The sequence below is a fragment of the Anopheles funestus genome, chromosome 3RL (assembly GCF_943734845.2).
Source record: "Anopheles funestus chromosome 3RL, idAnoFuneDA-416_04, whole genome shotgun sequence".
NCBI lineage: Eukaryota > Metazoa > Arthropoda > Insecta > Diptera > Culicidae > Anopheles > Anopheles funestus.
The window spans coordinates 6,511,381-6,530,664 of record NC_064599.1 but is presented as its reverse complement, the minus strand read 5'-3'; the positions used below and the strand labels follow the sequence as shown (position 1 = coordinate 6,530,664).

Below are 19,284 nucleotides of genomic sequence, written 5' to 3'. Positions count from 1 at the left end.
CGGCAGAAGATGATAACGACGTACACAGACTAAGGTACAACCACTACGTTACTGGCTTACTTAAAGTGCAGTAAATGAAAGGACTATAGCAGTCTCCCTTTAGCTATTAAACACCATTGAGTGTTTATGTATGCCATTTTATGCTGATGCTGGGATGAAGCGGTTGGAAAATGGCATTTTCTATGCCGGTTGAACTGATTCTAAGGTACCGTGAAATGAACATTTTGACCCTTTTCATAACATCAAAAAATTCCTTTCAATATAAGTTAACATTAGTCTTTCGCATTAAAAATATTATTGAAAAAAAACATATTAAAGAAGAAGTCCAGTTTATATTTTAAAACTAAATCATTCAAACGACGTAAATTGACAAAAAGTATATAAAGAACATTTAAAATTAAAATAAACAGAATAAAACCAAGTCATCAAGTTGTCCAAAGAAACGAGTTTCTGCCGAAAATTCAATTCCAAAACAATTCACCTCATCACGGGAACTAATCATTCTAATTAATTAAGACCTTGCTGCTGATTCGTAACAAGGACAACAAACGAAGTTGTCAAAAACAGATCCAACCGTAAGATGAAAACAGAAAGAGGAGACAGCTTTTTTTCGTCTCCCCAAAAATTCGAGAGCATCCTTGATTCTATCATTCCAAAATTCAACACAACAGTCAGAAGGATTCACACCAATGTTCGAGAAAGAGAACACAAATAAAATGGTGGCAATGGGACCATCCTTATGATTGTATGTTTGTGTGCTGTAACAGAACGTAAAGCCGGAGACAAAGGTTTCGTTTAGAACGTTAGTGGATTATTTAACCTAATTGGCTGTCGACAGACTAAAAGCAGAGCAGGAGTCTATCCCCCGGAACAGTACACGATATAAGCTGCCATGATTAAAATCTTAACATCGGGTGCTTCGCAGTCCTTTATGGCGTGATGGTAGCTTTCCATTTAATGTTGAGTTTATCCGTGCAGCTAAACATCACGTACTGAAAACCTCAACAAACTCCCAGCAAATGGGGAGGCATTGCAGCGCTATACAGAATTTGGAGTGTTTTCCATGTATGATTTACGACACAAATCAGGAAACTGGCAACAAAGAGTTGTTGTTGTTACGCACGAATTCGTATCATGATTTTCGGTTGCGTCTCGTTCCATTCATTTGTGGTTTTGTGTTTTGTTGGGAGCCGGCTGGCCCATTTGTTTGACCTGTCGAACTGTCCCGGTATGTACACCTCTTTTTTTGCATATCAATGATGCAACCCCCCCAAATCGGGGTGGTCAAACTCCAAACTCCAAAACATAAACCTTCAAAACGAACCCCATTTACCGTTTGTTGTATGGAAATTGAAGGCCAAAAGGGTTCACAATTGAAAATCAATTTTCCGCTGCAAATGTACGGCAAATGACTCTCCCAGCAAACACTTTTCCATTCCACCACGGTGCCGTTTTTCATGCACTGGAAATGATTGAGAGTTGAATGTTCAAAACTTGCGGATCTTCAAAAGGGGGGCGGTGGGCTGTGTGGCGAACTTGACTTGACGCCCAGCGCGTTTCGGTAGAGTTATAATACCAGACAGACTAAACAATGCACAAAACAACTACTAGCCGGCGGTTGGATGGGAGAAGGCCAGCAGAAAAAACCCCAGCACGGAGAACACATCTACTGGAACGAAAGAGTAACGGGAACTGGAAAACAGACCCGGTTTACGGTGGTCATTTCTAGAGCTTTTTGACGTGATGAACGCCACGTAAAAGCGAATACACACAAGGGGGTTTGATAACATTTTCACAAACTGCTGAAAACCAGTTCGAGAACACTCGTCTTAAGCATCTTGGGCAATGGTGTCTATTAAAACAAGGATAGAAAATCTACTACTAACTGAAGATTCTTTTTGGTGTAAACATTTAAATGTCAAATGTTAATGGTTTGAGTTTCAAAATAGAACCATTATAACATTTAAATTATTTGACATTTCATTTGTTATCAAAGACTAATGGAAGAAGATAACCATATCAATTTGCCCTTTCGAAACTGTATTTATAATTATAACCTTAACCTTAGGTTTTTTTTAATAAAATAGTGATATTTGTAAATGAAAGTATTCGATAATAAGATAAATACCTCCAATATGATAGTAATACATTTCAGATTATTTGTTTTATATTTTTAGAATAATTTTTGTTACTGAGTTGTCTGCTCCGGATTAGATTCGAATCTCCCAATCTGTTATATTTCCAAATTAAAACATTTCTAGCAAGACTCTTCTTGTTTTGATATTAAATTTAATAATAATTTTATTTTTACTAATTTTATTGTTAATTGAGCTTGAGTTATTTCCAAACAGCCTTATCACAATCAGCAAATATCAAGGCAAAACCGACTGAGTAGTGATAAAAACCAAAAAAAATCCAGAACACCCTTGGAGCCCAGGGACATTATAGCCGGGTGTCATGCAGCAGGCGCCATTGTTACGCCACCTTCAATCCAAAATCGGTGAGCGTTCAATCATACTAACACATACACCCGTAGGCACACGCACGCACAATGAACCGGTGCGCTGTACGCAACGCATCCCGCAACTAGAGGCAGTTGTCGAAAACAGGCGCCAGCCAGCAGACGCCATAACTGCTAACCGATCGTCGTCGAATTTTCGATGAGGTGAGATGACAAATACATTTCCCGCATAGCATCCTGTGCGTGTTTCACGATTGAAAAAGGGGGATATTTAAACGAAGGAAAACGCATCATACGTTTTACTAGTGTAAGTGTGTGTGTGTGTGCGTACAGCTCACCAACAGCTTCAACAAAAGCTGTTGCCCCGGGATGATAAATTTATGACATAAGGCGTTTCTCTGTATGTGTGTGTATGATAGGAAGCAGCAACAAACAACGATGCAATCAAATTATCACAACACAAAAGAAGATGCTGCCTGTAATCGATTATTCGCAGCACTTTATCACCAGCATGCACACATACACATTGGCACGAGAGCCGGAAGTGGTTGTTGGTTTTGGTTACGGCGTTGTGTTGTTTTATTGCTGCCCCATCATTCATTTTTCCCCTCTTCCTTAGTGGAAAAGCCCACAAGAAACCATTTTCATGGTCATCGGAGTCCTTTGATTTTATGCTGAGAGAGAGAGAGAGGTGCATGATTTGTATCCCTTCCCAAGAGCGAGAGAGAGTACAACAAATAGACAGGAGAGAATGCGAGAGTGTTTCCATTATGGAAGCTGTTGCCGGAAGCGCCGGACTACTAGGACCGACACACTATTTCATCTTTGCACAATTTACTATTTGAAGGGATGCGAAACATGCGAAAATAGGCGAATATTGCTTACCTTTGCAATTGAATTTGATGCCGTGACGTCCTGCCTTCTTGTCCCACGAACCTTCGGAATTGAACTTGATAGCCGAACAGATCCAGGGACTTGTGCCCGACACAATACACCCACACGGCATGTGTTCCAGCCATTCAACATTAATGCAGGGTTACTCATGAGATACAAAATTACTTTTAAATCTCGTAAAAGAACATTCATAAAATCTTTGAAGTGGATGTAATTTTAATGCTTATTACTAAATAATCAACAAAGTCTACCACAAATTTTAGCAAAATCAAGAATGAACAACCCTGCATTAATTACTCGATCCCAATCTCGATCCGAAAGCATCAATTGCACGCATTCGTCTCACTTTGCTTATCCCTCCTTCACATTGCATAGATCCTTTTCACCACACAAACACACACACGCACACGAATGGCGTCGGCGCTCACATATGATCCTTTTTGGCAAGATGTTTCAGCAACATAAAGTTAGACAAAAAAAACACACACAATGCAACGGAGTGGTGGGGTGGGCGGTGCGAATGTCCTGGAAAAGCAGTACAAGACGCGTTTGCTTGGTGTGTGTGTGTGCGTCTTCCCGTACACTGATGTGTTGGTAAGCACAGCTTTCAGTCGCATTGTTGTGTATCCTTTTCGCCGCCAGAGCTTGCTGGTTTGCTGCACACTTTCTGCTGCTCTTATTCTTGTTGATACGCTTTTCTCGTACCGTCGCACGCAGGTGTGCGTACAGCAGCGACTCACAAATTTATTCTACGCACGCAACCTCACACACAAATGCACACACGCAGCAGACACACAGATATACACTGTTGTTGGGTATGGGGAAAGAATATGGGCTCTTTTCTTCTTTTTTTCGGTAGCGCTTCTGCTGCACGCACAGCTTGCCACACGGTTAGCTTTTGCACTTTCATCCTTTGTTGAAACTGCAACACATGCAGACGCGAGCATACACAAACGCACGCACTTCATTGCACACACTCGTAGGCACACACACGCGCACGTACAAAATGCATGAACTGCGTCGTCCTTCACGTCTTTCGGATCCTGTTTTTTGTGCAATCGAGGTTGGCACATCGTTTGACGTTTTCTATTCTTAAATTTCCTTTTCCGCAATCGCTTGAAACACGTACGATTGACAGGAGGAGGCGTTTTTCAATGGTTCGCTGCCATGCTATTGCTGCGTTCGATTGGGATTGCCATCAAAGCCAGAACGAAACCCCTAATGTTTGGCAACTTTTCACACACATCCATAGCACCAGAATGAGAACACAGCGCGTTGCGTTCTCTCCCCAGTCGAGAAACAATAAGATTAACAACCGCGTGTAAGAATAATTTAGTTAAATTAACACAATAGTTACACAAAACGGGACTAATCAAACACTTTTCAACCGGCAACAAACAATACACTAGAAGACACACATCAGCAACACTCGCAGTACCAGAATGCCTCCATCGCTCCAGGGTAGAAAAAAAACTGTTCGTAGCGGTTTCTGTGAACACTTCGGCGAGCTGTGCTTTTGTTCGCCAGACTTTCTTGCTACCGTAGGAGCGAACGAGACAGCTAAAGGTGCACACTTTTGTTCTCTCTTTTACTCGTACCGCCACATACTCGCTTCGCAATTACACAAACCGAAACACGATCGAAATTCTTAGCACAAAAGAAAGTGACAAAATATCTGCATGTGTAGCCCTTCTCACACGAACTAAAGGGGGAAGAAACAGAGAAACGTACTCCATTCTCATGCTATCTCGCAACCCGAACGCACACGAATCGCGGACGCAGTGTGTTTAGAAGGGTGGATAGAAAACGTCGCTCATTGAAGGGTATATCTTTTCAGTGTAATTTTGGTTGAGACCTTTCAGAGAGTTTATTTAAAATAAATTGTTTTACAAACATAATTGTGACACAAACATCTCAACTAAATTATTAAATCATCAAGTACAGCAACTAATTCAGAAACTGCAAAAACTATTCCAACTGCGTTTTTTTAGTACAATCATTCAGCATTAACCCAACTAGCAAAAACAGTTTTTAGAACATTGTCAGATAATCGTTCTAGAGAGATAGTTATATGACTTCATTATTGTTGAATGACTAAATAAAATTGTGGTTAAATGGTTAAATATGAAATTTTATGTTTTTTTGTTATCAGATTAATTGTTTGTAATGGAAATATTAGCATGAAAAGGATTTTTTAGCATAATTTAAAATAAAAAAGTTATTTGAAAAGTGTGTAAAAGTGGTTTAAGACCCTCAAGTTTCATGTTTGAAAGATACAAATGTTGGTTCTTCGCGTATAATGCGGCTAGATGACGTATCTAATGAATGAAGTGGAATGAATTCCACTGTACGTAAATGAATATTATTCAAAATATTTTATCTTTACCTACGTGAAACGTGCCCATCGCCCAGTGTGCGCTGGAGCAAGTCAAGCTCGCTCGCAAGAAAGGCGGGCGCGTCAATTGTTGCCCGTCAGCTGAGATGCTGTGTTGTTGTGTTGATTGCACACTCGATCATAACTTTTGTTTGCGTGATTGTGAAGATTGCTGCTGCAACGTTCTTTGTTAAAGTTTATAAGTAAACACACACGAACGTTTGTTTAACTCGCGTTCAGTAGTGACAAAAAGCGTGAAAAGCGGTGAGTCGTGAGCCCTGAAAAACCTGTAAAAGTGAGAAGCACACAGTGAGCAAGTGCAACGTTAACGTTTTTGGGCGCACGCAAAAGAAAGGTGGGGTGGTGTCCGTTTTGTGGTATCGTTTTGTACGCAAAAAAGAAAAGCGCGGCGTGAAAATAAGGTGTACGCAATGGAGGAGAAAAACTTGCTGCTGAACGTGCACAGCAATCTGGAACCGCCGAAACCGGACGGAAACACGTTTCTGATGCGCGGCAACTATCACTACTATCATTACGGGTGTGACGGATTCCAGGATATGGTAGGTCGTGTTCCAATTCTCTGGCGTATCACCGTAGGCGAAGGACCGCACTGTGAAAGGGTTCGCTCTGAGTGCGAATCAATACAGTGTGGTGTGTTTTTCTATCATAAAATTACAGCAAAAGCAATTTCTTGCAGAACGTTTTCGTTAAAAATCTTGTTGAAATCCTTTTTTTCTTAGTTAGTTAGTGTTAGTTCTAAACATAACAATTAAAATATCTACTACCAAGATATAATAAATCCAAACATTGATACTTGAAGGGCTACACACTATCAAAATCAAACATTTTATCAGCGTGGAATTACTGATAACAAATCGCGAAGTGGCCCAATTCCTATATCACGTTTCACGAATTATGCAACGCTAAATTTAGGCAACCGACTTCCTCAGAATCGATATCGCAATCGATGATGGGTCATGAAATGCTTTAACGGAAAGTAATTCTTCAACTCACGTTACTCATATTTGGCTTATAAAATTCGTAGCAAAAAGGCTTCGTTCGTCGAACAAAATCCCTTGCGTATTCATCACATTTCCAGCCCGTGATGTCATTGGTGGTGCTAAAAAGAGCACAGCACTGTTGTTGCGAGTGTTATTGTTTCCACTTTGGCACCCCGTTGTTTGGTTTGTTCAAGCACCTCCAACGCTAGGGAGGACATGTGTGCAAGGGGGAAAAAAGTGTCTATACCCTGGCTGAGTGCAATTTTTCCTTCATCCTAGTGTTGTGTTCTGTAGCATTGTCTTCCCCAAAACCACTCTCTGGGCCCCTCCTTGCATGTACATACACACTTCTACTCGGACCGGGGCGGGAAGACGTGGGAAGAAGGAAAACAGATTTCCACCGTGTTTGGATTTCCTATTAATAGAAAATCTTCTCAGATTTTTCACTTCTTTCACCGCTGCTGATTGCTGATTTTTCCGCCCAAGCGCGTATTGTTGTGCTGTTTTGTGGATCGGCCCTAGCTCTCCCCTTTCGGGGTTTTTTGCCTCCCTTTTTCAACTCATTTTTCATTGTGTCTCTCATAACGTGTTCCTTTTGCTCCAGACCACCGACGTTTCCACCTGATCGTTGTGTCATGTGTTTAGTCCCCCACCTCCAACTTTAGTAGGTCGAAAGGAAACACAATTCCTATGGATTCAAAAAAGCAAAGGAAAAAAAACGTATGGAAAATCGCACACACACCTTGCTAGTGCATAATATTTCCTTTCCGTCCCTATTTGCTTGCGAACTAGTCCAATGTCACTACTGCACAACCTGGGTGCATCATCCATGGCGCATCGAACTCTCGCTCACTGTGGCGCAAGGTGGTAGAAGAGATTTTTTTCCTTCCTTTCCTTTTCCCTTTCTAGCGGTCATGTACAGCGGCTAACAGCTGCATTGGGACGATACATAATTTTTATGCCTTTTTTAAATATTCATTTAGTGGTGGATGCTGTAATGTAAAATCTGTCCCATTTTAATTGTTGTCCACTGTAGCTGTTGGCATGGTAATTTACAAAAATAAAGCTTATTTCATGCACGATAGGCACAGCGTGTGTTTCAAGACCAAAATAAATCCGTCCCTACGTGGAAGGAATGATATTCATTTTGAAAATGAAAACAAAAAAATATTCATGTCATATGCGTAATGATACTCTCCGCATTAATTGTAATATGTTTGCAGAACTATAAATAATAGAAAAAGTAAACAATATCGAAAGGAATACAAAACACCTTGCGCTATTTCTTAACTCTATTCCGATTTTCTGTTGTTTCGATACATCAATTCTCTTGGTACAATGCCAAAATGGAGCTAAAGAATATTGTAACAAATCGCAATCGCGTAAACCGAATAAACCATTCCCTTCACGAAACGAAAATAAAATTTTCGGCCTTCGGACCTTTTTTTCCCGCCCAAAAAAACGGCCACACGGTTTCCTTGCGCTACGCAAAACCATCTCCCCCCGCCCGCCCCCCTCGAAGCGGGCGCTTCTGTATGTTCATATATCGTCACTAAATTATGGTTCGTTTTGTTGTTTATTCAAGCTACAAATGCGAATTATGATGTGTTTAGAGAAAGACTACTGGTTTGCTGTTTGTTTTTCATCCTTTTTAACTCTCTCGCTTTCTCTCTCTCTCTCTCTCGAGCGCGCTTAAACACACCGATTAACCTTCGCCGCGTGTGCCGTACACGTGTGCTCGTACGTAATGCGCGTGGGTTTTGGATAAGGAGGCAACTCTTTTTAAACAAAAAAAAAACGTTTGCTTTACTTACCCATCATCATCTTCATTATCGTAGCGATTGATATGTGAAGGTTTTTGCACTTTTGCCACGATGTGCCACGAGGTCGAGGTTGGGAAGCAAAAAAACACAAATTATGCTCACGCTAAAGTTATGTAAAGGACGGTGGGGGTTAGGAATGGCAATTATGCCACACTGCCAGCCCGTACACCAGGGTTACGAGTAATGATTGTGCAGTGTTGTTTTTCTATTGCGAACTGACCCCGGTCACATAAATCACTGTATGCAAAATTGCATAGGAAAGACGGCTATTGCATAGTGTGTTTATGGTTGCGTTGCTGTTGTGATTTATGATGTCAAATTATAATGTAACTTCACGAGGGAATGATAACTTAAAAGTGGTTTCGTTCGCTATTTACTGTCTATAAATTATAATTTTAAAATGTTGAATATCTTACTGTTTTTAATTTTAATATGTTGAATATCTACTGAGTTCTTTCTGTGGAAATTTTTTCTTTTGCTTTATATTTCTACTTTTATCATGAACTCCACCATTTTAAATATAAATAATGATCCTTACCAAAGGACTCTGATTTCTGGTGTATCTGATGAACGGAGCCGGTCCATATGGCAGAACTGGGGATCAAATCCCATCCAGACCGCCTCTCCGTAGCAAGGAGTGACTATCCTGCTACGTGGTAAAATAAGTCTAGTAAACCAGAAATGGCCGGCGTGACCTAAAAGGTCGTTAAAAGCCAACAAGAGATAGAGAGAGAGAAATTGTAATTTTAATATGTTGAATATTAAAGACAGTTTTTCTTTTTGCGGAAATTTTCCCCTTTTGCTATAAATTTCCACTTTCTTCATGAGCTACATCATTTTAGAAATCATTAAAGATTTTTACCAACACTTTGAAATATCTTAATCGTAATTTTAAATTGGTTTAATGTTACTCTGAGTTAATAAAAAAGGTAGCAAAAATGCATCGAGCCAACCTTACGTTGTTGTTGTCATTTTCGTCTTTTCAAAACTACCAATCGTGAGTGAAGGAACCTTCGCATTTCCTTAGTTTTTACTTAAACAAACCTTCACAGTGTGTTGCTGTTTGCCATTTTGTTTAGAATTAACTACACTCCGTTCCGTACGATCTGTTCCCGTCCTGGCGATAAGCTACAGCTGTTCAAGCGTGTAATAACAGCACCGCCGACGACGACGACGACACCCTTTCCATCCATCCATCCATCCATCGACGGAATCAGGCCAGACCAATCGATTCGAAATTGAAATACGCATGGCAAAAGCAAAGATTGCTTCTTTGCCTCACTGCCGTTTAAAGTTGCCACTGTTCGTGCGACGTTTGTCACTGTAAGCTAACCTTCTCTGCCGTGTTGTGATCGAGAGCTTCGCCTGACATTGAACTGCTTGCCAGTGCGATTGCACATTGTGCTTCCTACTGCCGAGACTCTTGCTGCAGTTGCAATCGAACCACTTCTGTGGGGTTCGTATCCTACCTATTTGTTCGATTCGTGAAGAAAATAATGGCGTGTTTAGTGTGTGCGAGTTCTTGTGGAGACTCAAGCCGGTGACTTGTTGGGGAGGGATATAGACGAAGTTGTTGTTAATGCATTAGTGATGCACTATATGGTTGAAATTAATTTCCTCCCAACACTGTGTGTGCTGTACAAACATCCAAGCGGGAAGTTGACATTTTACTGCCTGGAGCGAAGGGGCAAAATGGAAGTGGAGGTTACGTAAAAAGGTGTCTAAATTCCGTACCGGTCCGTTGCTTCCAGTAACGGACCAGTTCCAGCGACACTTCCGTCTCTTGCTACATTGTGACGGTGAAACTATTTGCTGCGTTTTTGTACGAAACGCAAAGAAAAGACGAACCGAAGAAATCGATCGATCTTGCAGCGATGTGTGTTGATAGTGGTGATCGATGTATCCCCAACCAAGCATGTCGCCAAGCAGACTTGTAAACCTCAACTTTGAATACGACCTTGAATTGGAAGGTATTTGTGCGGTATCTTTGCATTGCTGGAGAAGTCTGCTGCGGACAAAGAAATAAACACGCATCTGAGGGAAAGGGAATGAATTCCCGTCACACACCGTATGTCACGGCGTATCGTGGAAGATGCGGTTTCGCGGATTGTCACGGTCTCGAATGAAATGTGATCGTGAGTGTATAATTTACATATACTCCAAAAAGCCTATTATGATGCGTATACTAAGACGAGAGAGGTTTTTGGAAGTGATCGCTTAATGTAACTTTCATTAGCGTAAGCTTAAAGGAAGCTTTATTGGCAGTTTATATTAAATTTGCGTTCAACTGAATTATTTTACGAATTGGCTTCATTAATCTTCAAATTTCCTATGAAAAAATATGATTTCATCATTTGGCTATCTATATTATCGATAAATGCGTTCGTTTCTTACTCACAATCGCAACAATGGACTTTTGTCAATGAAGAAGTCTGCATCGATAAGAGAATTTGTGTTTGTTTGGGCAAATATTTGCAAACCAAACAGACCGGAATGGTAAACTGCGATTGCGTTTGGCTGTAACCAAATTCAATTTATTGATTGTTGTATTGATTAATAGTTTTTACTACATTCGCGAATATTTCACAAGTTATAATAAATAATGAAGGAATATTTTAGATGATAAATTTAACCATCCACGATTGTATTATGTCTTACTCTTGCCTGTACAATCAATGAAGATCATGATTACGATGTGTATGATTAATTGTAAAAATAAAATAAATTGTAGGAAAAATGAAAAATGTTTTTTTTTAGAAGAACAACCTGGCTAATGTAACAGATATTACATGTAGTACAGTTGGAACTAGTGTTATGTTTATTGAATCTTTTAAAAAGAGTCATTCATATGAAGCTTCAACGAAGAGTCATTCGAATCATGAGCCGACTCCCAAAATATAAACCAATTTTTTGTCGGGCTGTCCCAAAACTCTAAGGTTTATGAGTATTCGTGCATCTTCAGAATAGAAATTCAGAGACATTCATACAGTTCCAAGATTCATTCCGATTCATGAATCTGAATCAGATTCACCCAACACTAGTTGGAACTATTATTTATCTTTCGTTAGAAATACATTTTGTCAATGTTTTGATACACAACGAAGAATGATTATCGCTCTTTTTAATCAACATTCCTCTAAACATGCGCCACGATGCAACACCCCAATGCAAACTGTCAATTTTAACAAGTGGCCCTTATTTGTGTTTTCAATCCATCTCCGGTCCTCGTAAGACATCGCTGCCGAACCGAGTGTGAATCGAAAAGGAAAACATTTCTCCAACCATATGATGCAGTCTATTTTGAAAGAAAACCTACTTTCGTGGCGTTACTGGACCATTTCTCCCTTTTTTTGTTTGAATATGTCCCTTCGGTGTTCCTTTCTACTAGAATGATGACGACAACGACCCATTGACGATGGTACGAGAGGTGTGTGATTTAGTAGTTCGGTTAATTGAAACGTATCTCCCGAAGCGCGGACGCATCACGCCTGGTCCAATATGACTTCTCGGGGCCAATTACTGGTTTCCGGTCCGGACCGAGCCTTCATCTGTGGTCATTCAACCGTAACCATCATCTACCTTCACTTGCCCAGCCACCGACCAACACATAAGGGGGTATCATAGCGTCCTCCGGGTGATACGATGATGATGATGATGATGATGTTGTGGGACCTATTCTAACGACAACGTCAACAACGGATAAAAACCCATCCGTCAACGATTGAAGGAGTTTGGCATACGGTTCCATTAGCTCGCGGTGTCAGATTCGTTTTCGTCAGTTGCGTCACACGTTCAACTGGGGATGAAGGTATGGAGCTTGACTTGGGTCGCAAGTGTGCGTTGATGCGAACAACGTTTGCCGTGTTGCTTGAAATGATGATAAAGTATGTTGTTTTTTTTTTGTTGGTTGAAACAATCGGTACATTCTCGTTCTTCTGTTACAATGAGACATACGTTTGGGGTGGGATTAGACACATTTTTCGTAGAACTGATTGAAAAAGCCGGAATCTATTATCCACTTCAAGCCCCCCAAAAAGGTAATCCTGACCTATAGAAAGGTTCGGATTTTAGATGAAGAATGGAAGAATAACCGTCAATTGCATAAATGGAGACGCATTGTTTGTTTGTTTGTTTGTTTGTTGATGATGGCGTCATCTACGCAAGACTATTTTTATTTTCATTTTCATTTCGCATCTGTTTCTTTTCCATTTATTTACTTTAACTTCTATAATAATTTGGCGTAAAAAAAGGAGCATAAAATAAACAATCGTCTATCCGTGGCTCTTTAAATATTGAATGTTTCACAGTTCATGAAAATTAGTTAGTTTTAGTTAGTTTGAAATTTTTTAAATAATAAAAAATATATGAAAAATTCTGCAGATTTCATGATGCTCTTACTCCTCCCCTGTCAATACTTCTTATTGATTCGTTCCATAAAACTTTTTTCTATTCTGTGAAGAGTTTCTCACGAACAAAAAAAAAGGGGAGAACAAATCATCTGGCTAAGAATAGTGACCACATACAGCCCGGTTTTGATGAAGCGTGTTCTGCCTGAAGGGAAGCATGGGCACCATTCCGGGACACTCGGTCAGTGTGGGTTCCATGTGTGTCAATTCTCACGAGATTTTGTGATCGAGGGGTGGGGTGGGATGTAACTTTAACCCCCCCTATTGGGTCAAAGCGCAATAGCGAGGGTAACGCACATCAACGCCGGCGCCATTCGGAAGAAAATCCGTGTTGTTTTGCAAAGTGGTGTTAAGACGTTGGTAGACGAGTCTTTAGAGTCTTTATTTGTTTCGCTTTTCTGTGGTTCTGTGGTGATCGTTCGTATTGAACCGTTTGGAACCGACGCACTGATTGCAGCATACCAACGGTATGAGCACGGCCACAGTGTTGGCTGTGAGTCATTTTTTGTTCCACCGGATATATTCACTGGAATTCGCCGTGAATTGCCATCCATGTCATCGTCAGCCGTGCATACCGAAACCGTAAATCAACGCAAGATAATTAGTTAATTATTGTCACTTAACTGCTCGTGTGGTCTTGTTTATAAGGCATTATGAAGGAATTTAGCATTTCGAACGTTTAAATGCAATAAAATGCCACACGGGTTGGAAATAGTGTGCAAGTACAATACAAAGAATAAATAAAAGGAAAGATATTGTAACCGTTTAGATTTATATCTTCGGTCAATGAATAATTAACGAGCTATTCCGAGCTTTTCCGGAGAAATAGATTACTCGGTTCAATTAAAGATCGACAGAAGAAAGATTACGAAGATTTTTCTAATTATTTCTCAGTTTTGTTATTTGTGATTCATGTGAAAAAAAAAATGTGATTCATTCAATTTTTTGTAAATTATTGTGAGTCATTTATTTAATAAAAATCCCTTAAAGAAGTCCTTTATGTTCTCAGTTTTTATGTGCCTTTTGAAAAAGAATTTATGATTCATTTAATTGTTTCAAATTATTGTGAGTCATTTATTTAATAAAAATCCCTTAAAGAAGTCGTTGCACTTCCTTAAGAATAAAAAAGGTAACGTTTGAATATTTCAGAACACATTCTATATTAAATAAGACCAAACAATTTATCATTCTTCTCCATAAATGATTCATTAGGAGAAAAATGCATTACTTAATTGCATTTGCATTATTGACTTCCCTTGTGTCCCATTGTACACCGAACGCCACAAAGCATTCAGAAGCAAAATGAAAACCGAGCTCAACAATTACTACATTTATGGCACACCTTGTCGCGAATAGTTCTTTTTGGATGGGTAATAAAAACTTCTCGCCCCGCATGGTCACTCGATGGCGTCTTTATTCTTTGATGGATTCAGCTCAACATTGAGATCTTCAATCACCCAGACGTATGGTGGAACAAATCGCAACGTTTTACGATCTTTGGTCTGTCTGTTTGGCCCTTCCGGGACTAATGTGACGCATGTATTATCCATACATATGACAAAGGAAGACTAAATTCCGTAGTTGCACAAATACGCTTAGTCAGTGTTTTGGGGATGGAAAAGTTTCTTAATTATACGCTTCCTACATAAACTGGGGTACGATCCAATGCCCCAACAGGGTCTGATTCACGCGCAGACGATCAAACTAAACTACGCGTCGAGACGATTCTTTGGTCATTACTGTCAGATTAAACCGCTCAACCCATGCGGCTGCTGGTTGGTAACGCGAAAGTATTAATTAAGATTTCTAACTTCATGCAGTGGGTGACAGATAGACAGACAACGGAAATGTATTGCGATGCAAATCGTGCAAACAAAGAGTGGACGGATCGACGATCATACGTTGGCGCATCCACGATCGTTTATTGGTTGCATTTCGTTAAGACAATTGGCAGCAGGCTTGAGTGATCGACACGTTTAAATCGTTCGTCAAGTGATCAACAGTGGCTGATCCTCAATCTAAACGTGCTAATTAATCTTTAATTGTTTACTGATCTGCTCCTTTGGAATTCTTTTTGCTTTTTCTTCCTATTTTTTACATTTTCATTTATTTCTTTTAATGTATTTTTTTTCTATTCGTATTTCTTTTAGCAATTTATGTTTATCAATCTTTAAAAAAATATTAAATGAATTACTTTGTTGTATTACATTTTCTTTTTCTGTGGGTAATGATTTGCAAGAGTTCTAGTAGACATATTAATCGAATATATTAATTCCCATTTCTACGGCTATTCAATCAACCTTCAAGACCACCCAACGGTTGTCAAAAATGGTGTATTAAACGATCGGTAACGTGATCGTTAAATCGCTGCCGACAGCGTATAGCAGATCTACATTAAAATAATGTACTCCATTTTTGCTCGTTCCACTCGACCATATTGGACCGAATCAAACGGTTGAAGTGATGAAAGTGCAGCATCTTTAATGAAAACACAGACTCAAGGCGCACCCACTCAAAACACCGGGTGAAATACCGGTGGGGGAAATGGGAAATGTTTCTCTTATAGCTTCGACCGGTAGCCAAAGCATCATCCGTCAGCATCCAATAATCCATCGAGCGAATTTCCCGTTCAGCCGGGTCCACTTACGTCATAAGACTTGGTTTTCCTTCCACATGCTTCACTCCATTTACGATTTCCTTGTACTGAACTCTTGCCATTCCTCCTCACCGAAGGGATTGGAAGGGAGGAGGGTGGTTATTTACACGAAATCGGAATCAATTTTCATTTTCCCTTCCTTCGTGGCGTGCGTTTTTCTATCCGATCGGCTCGGTTCTCTAGCAGCGGTGTGCTCTGGTCTATGGCGAGTAAGAAACAAATGTGGGAATGCCTGCATCAATATCATCATCATCATCATCTGCGCCATTTTCTGTCAAATATTCGACTTTTTTTTGGTCTAATGTTTGCATTTGTGACTGCCGGGGTGAAAGGAAAAAGGGGTACGAAAAGAGACCAACCCTCAACCCTTTTTCAGTCATATGGTTTTCGTATGATCGTCGCGGGTTGTGACCTAGATGACGTTATTAAAGTTTGAAGTTGATTGTTTGTTTTTTCGGCACAAAACAGAACCATATAGTATATCCCCTATGGAGCGATTGCAAATGTTACCGATCTGCTTTTGATGTATGTTCTGTAGCTAAGCTGAATGGTGACACATTTTAAATGAAGTTAAAAATTGGAAATAAATCAATTAGATGTTTTGGAAGGTTTTTATTGCTCGTAAAACTATTTATTTGGTCATAAATTGACTTCACTACTAGGCAATAATACAAGCGAGAATAAAAATAGCAATTAGCAACAAAATTCATTACAGCACAAATCAACAGCCATTAGTGCAAGAAAATAAACAAAAAGGGAACATAATAATTGTGCTTGCCACTTGTTTTGGAGAGTTAAAAGAAAAAAAGAGATCAATAAACATGATATTTTACGATTATTTTTGTTTCGCTTGAACGCGTTGAATGTCCTTTCATAGTTAAGAAAAATGTGATAATAAATAGAAGAATAATAGAAGAATAAATGTGAATAAATAATATTGGCAAAATTATTTTCGAAAAATAATTAGAAAATAAAAGAAGAGAATCTCATCAAATAATGTTTTTATCTCTCTTTCTCCCTTTGTCTCGAAACCAGGGTTGGGGTTGCGGTTACCGTACCCTTCAATCGATCTGCTCCTGGATCATCGAGAACGGACCACCGAAAACGGCCTCATCCGATGAGGTGCCCAACATTCCCACCATCCAACAGAAGCTGGTCGAGATTAAGGATAAACCGGAGCGCTTTTTTGGTTCGCGCGAATGGATCGGCACCCTGGAGGCGATCTACGTCATCGACACGCTGTACGATGTGTCCTGCAAGGTGCTACACATCGCACGCAGCGACAGCATCGCCAAGCATGCGGACACGCTGCGCGACTATTTCGAGCAGTACGGTGGGCTGATCATGATGGGTGGTGACATGGATGCGGCCTCCAAGGGTATTGCCGGTATACACGTGAGCGTCGACCAGGACGTGTACCTGCTGGTGGTGGATCCACACTTTGTCGGACGCATCAAGACGAAGGAAGAGCTGTACACGAAACAGTACGTCAAGTGGCAAAAGGTGGAAGACTTTGTCGACAGTTCGTTCTACAACCTGTGCCTGCCGATGGTGAAGAGTCGTGAACTGGCAGCGTAAAATGGGGTGGGATCATTCGTTAGTGATAGGACGATACAGTGTTTCTAGCATGGAATGTCCTTCTGTTTTCCTGCACCATGGTTGTTTATGGCTTCAGTTTACCCGTCCCACTTATTGGCCATTTTTAAAACGAATAGATATCAACGAGAAGCGCGTATTTATTAGTGAATCTACCCCTCGAACTATTTATCAAACAAAACACAATGCAGAGGAGGGTTAGGAGCGAAACAATTGTAGGCCAAATCGCGATCGAGCCGCCTCGCCGCCATTATATAGTAGCATTAGCGTGCGTTTAAGTCTTCTTTCAGTAAGGGAGAAAACAAAAGTAGCAGTTAGTAATACCGAAACTAGTTAAGGATCACGTTTTTACTATCGTCTATAACCAAATGTAATCGGATGTATAGGGAACGAACGTAAGACGAATGTGTAGCACAAATGAGGTTTTTCTTATAAGAAGAAAAGCTTCTTTTTTCTGTCATCATTGTGGCAAACAAAATAGGGATTATTATGCTGGTAAGCCTCAAAGTATGGAATACGCATGACAAAAATATTGTGTTATTTATTTTTTATAACAAATTGTTTTGTTTTGTCACAGTAAATCGTGTCAGTTGGAGGTTTTTTTTTGTGTTACAAAAGCTCGTACATTAACGTTTTAATCCGGTAGCAAAACGAGACGAATTTAGAAGATAATAATTCCATTCTATATTGTGTCCCGATCTTAAGTGGAAGAGTTCGATAAATGTGTCCACTCTCCTTCGCGAACAATTATCCTTAAAGGGACCAACAGAAAGGAGAACACACATTGCAATTGATGGCGCATATCGTATACACGAATCGGGAAGATAAAATCATACAGGAAATGGAAGTGAAAAATAAAAACCCCTCGAAACTATTGTAGAACAAAATAATCATCCATCAATTCCCCATCATCAAATCGGGTTTGCCATAAAACATTTGCTAATTTATGAAGAAACAAAAGAGAAAAAATCACAATGTAGAAGCGACTAGAAGTAAACAAAAAAGAAAGATCTTTATTTCGCTTATGTGCGACATATATCAGAATAATATCTCGTATCAGAATGCAACAAATTAACAGAATGCAGGAGTAAAATCATCACCAATCGCACTGCCACAGCAAACGGTGTTCTGGTGTTGTTTGAATTTCAAACATTAAAGTAAATCCCAATTTTTAGTTAAACGCAAAAGAAGATTCATTTTGCTACTGTTTTAAACACTGATACGAAAAAAACAGCTATTTTCCAATAGAACAAACTAAACACTAACAAAGCACGAACGAGGCAACAAAGCGTGAAGTTGATTTGGTATTGAACCATTTTCTGTTTAATGGTATTAGGGGAAAATGAATCCGAAGATGGGTTAACGTGGAGGTATTATTTTTTAAAAATTAAACCACAAACAAAGGGCGTTTAAAATGTGACAGAATGTGTTATAAAAAACAAAGGTTTATTTCGTTGTTACGTATATTTATAGATTAAAAAGCAATCTGTCTTTCTGGTGAACGTATAAACCGGAGACAGTATAAATAAATATTTACCCATTGATCGTGAAATAAGCATTATGCTTAATGTGTTGTATGTATTATTTGATAAAAATAAGAAAGAAATATATAAAAAAGTGAAAAATAAATAGAAGTGTTTAGTATGTTAGTAACTAAGGGGTTATTAGTTAGGTTCGTTACATAGGTTGTAGGGTGTTATTCTTCCCATATTTCTGTTTGAATTTACTTACCCAGATAAACGATAATTTATACGCAGGGCACTTTACTTTCGTAAAACAGAACGAACTTTTACAAATTTAAAATTTTCTTTCACACACACACACACTTCAATGCGCTTTGGCACATTTAAAAAACATAACACTCGCCTACAATGGCCACATTTTCTTAAACACGAATTCACACAATAAGCTCATTGAGAAATGAGACATCACTTTTTTCAACAAAAAACAACCAACACTGATTTTTTTTCCTGCTGCTTTTTTTTGCTTAACCATGATCACTACGATACCGTTAGTTCCGAAACTTCATTTATGACTTATCAAATCCCGAAAGAAAGCAAAAGCACTAATTCA

General features: G+C 39.5%; 2 protein-coding genes across 22 annotated transcripts in view; one reads left to right on the top strand and one right to left on the bottom strand.

The window, feature by feature from the left end:
• Nucleotides 1-19,284, bottom strand: part of LOC125772266 (mediator of RNA polymerase II transcription subunit 13) — an 85,167-nt gene that overhangs the window by 65,236 nt on the left and 647 nt on the right. For 8 of the 21 annotated variants that reach the window (XR_007419456.1, XM_049443787.1, XM_049443771.1 and 5 more), the window contains exon 1: nucleotides 4,713-4,847. The exons of 1 other annotated variant lie outside the window; for it this stretch is intronic. The gene's annotated coding sequence lies outside the window, so the exon portion shown is untranslated. 12 more of the 21 variants (XM_049443772.1, XM_049443775.1, XM_049443777.1 and 9 more) reach the window with 12 other exon arrangements.
• Nucleotides 5,748-18,772, top strand: LOC125772292 (probable Ufm1-specific protease 1). Its single transcript, XM_049443842.1, has 2 exons — nucleotides 5,748-6,289; nucleotides 16,651-18,772. Exons 1-2 carry the CDS (start codon nucleotides 6,161-6,163, stop codon nucleotides 17,191-17,193), a joined length of 672 nt encoding a protein of 223 aa, XP_049299799.1. The 5' UTR covers nucleotides 5,748-6,160; the 3' UTR covers nucleotides 17,194-18,772.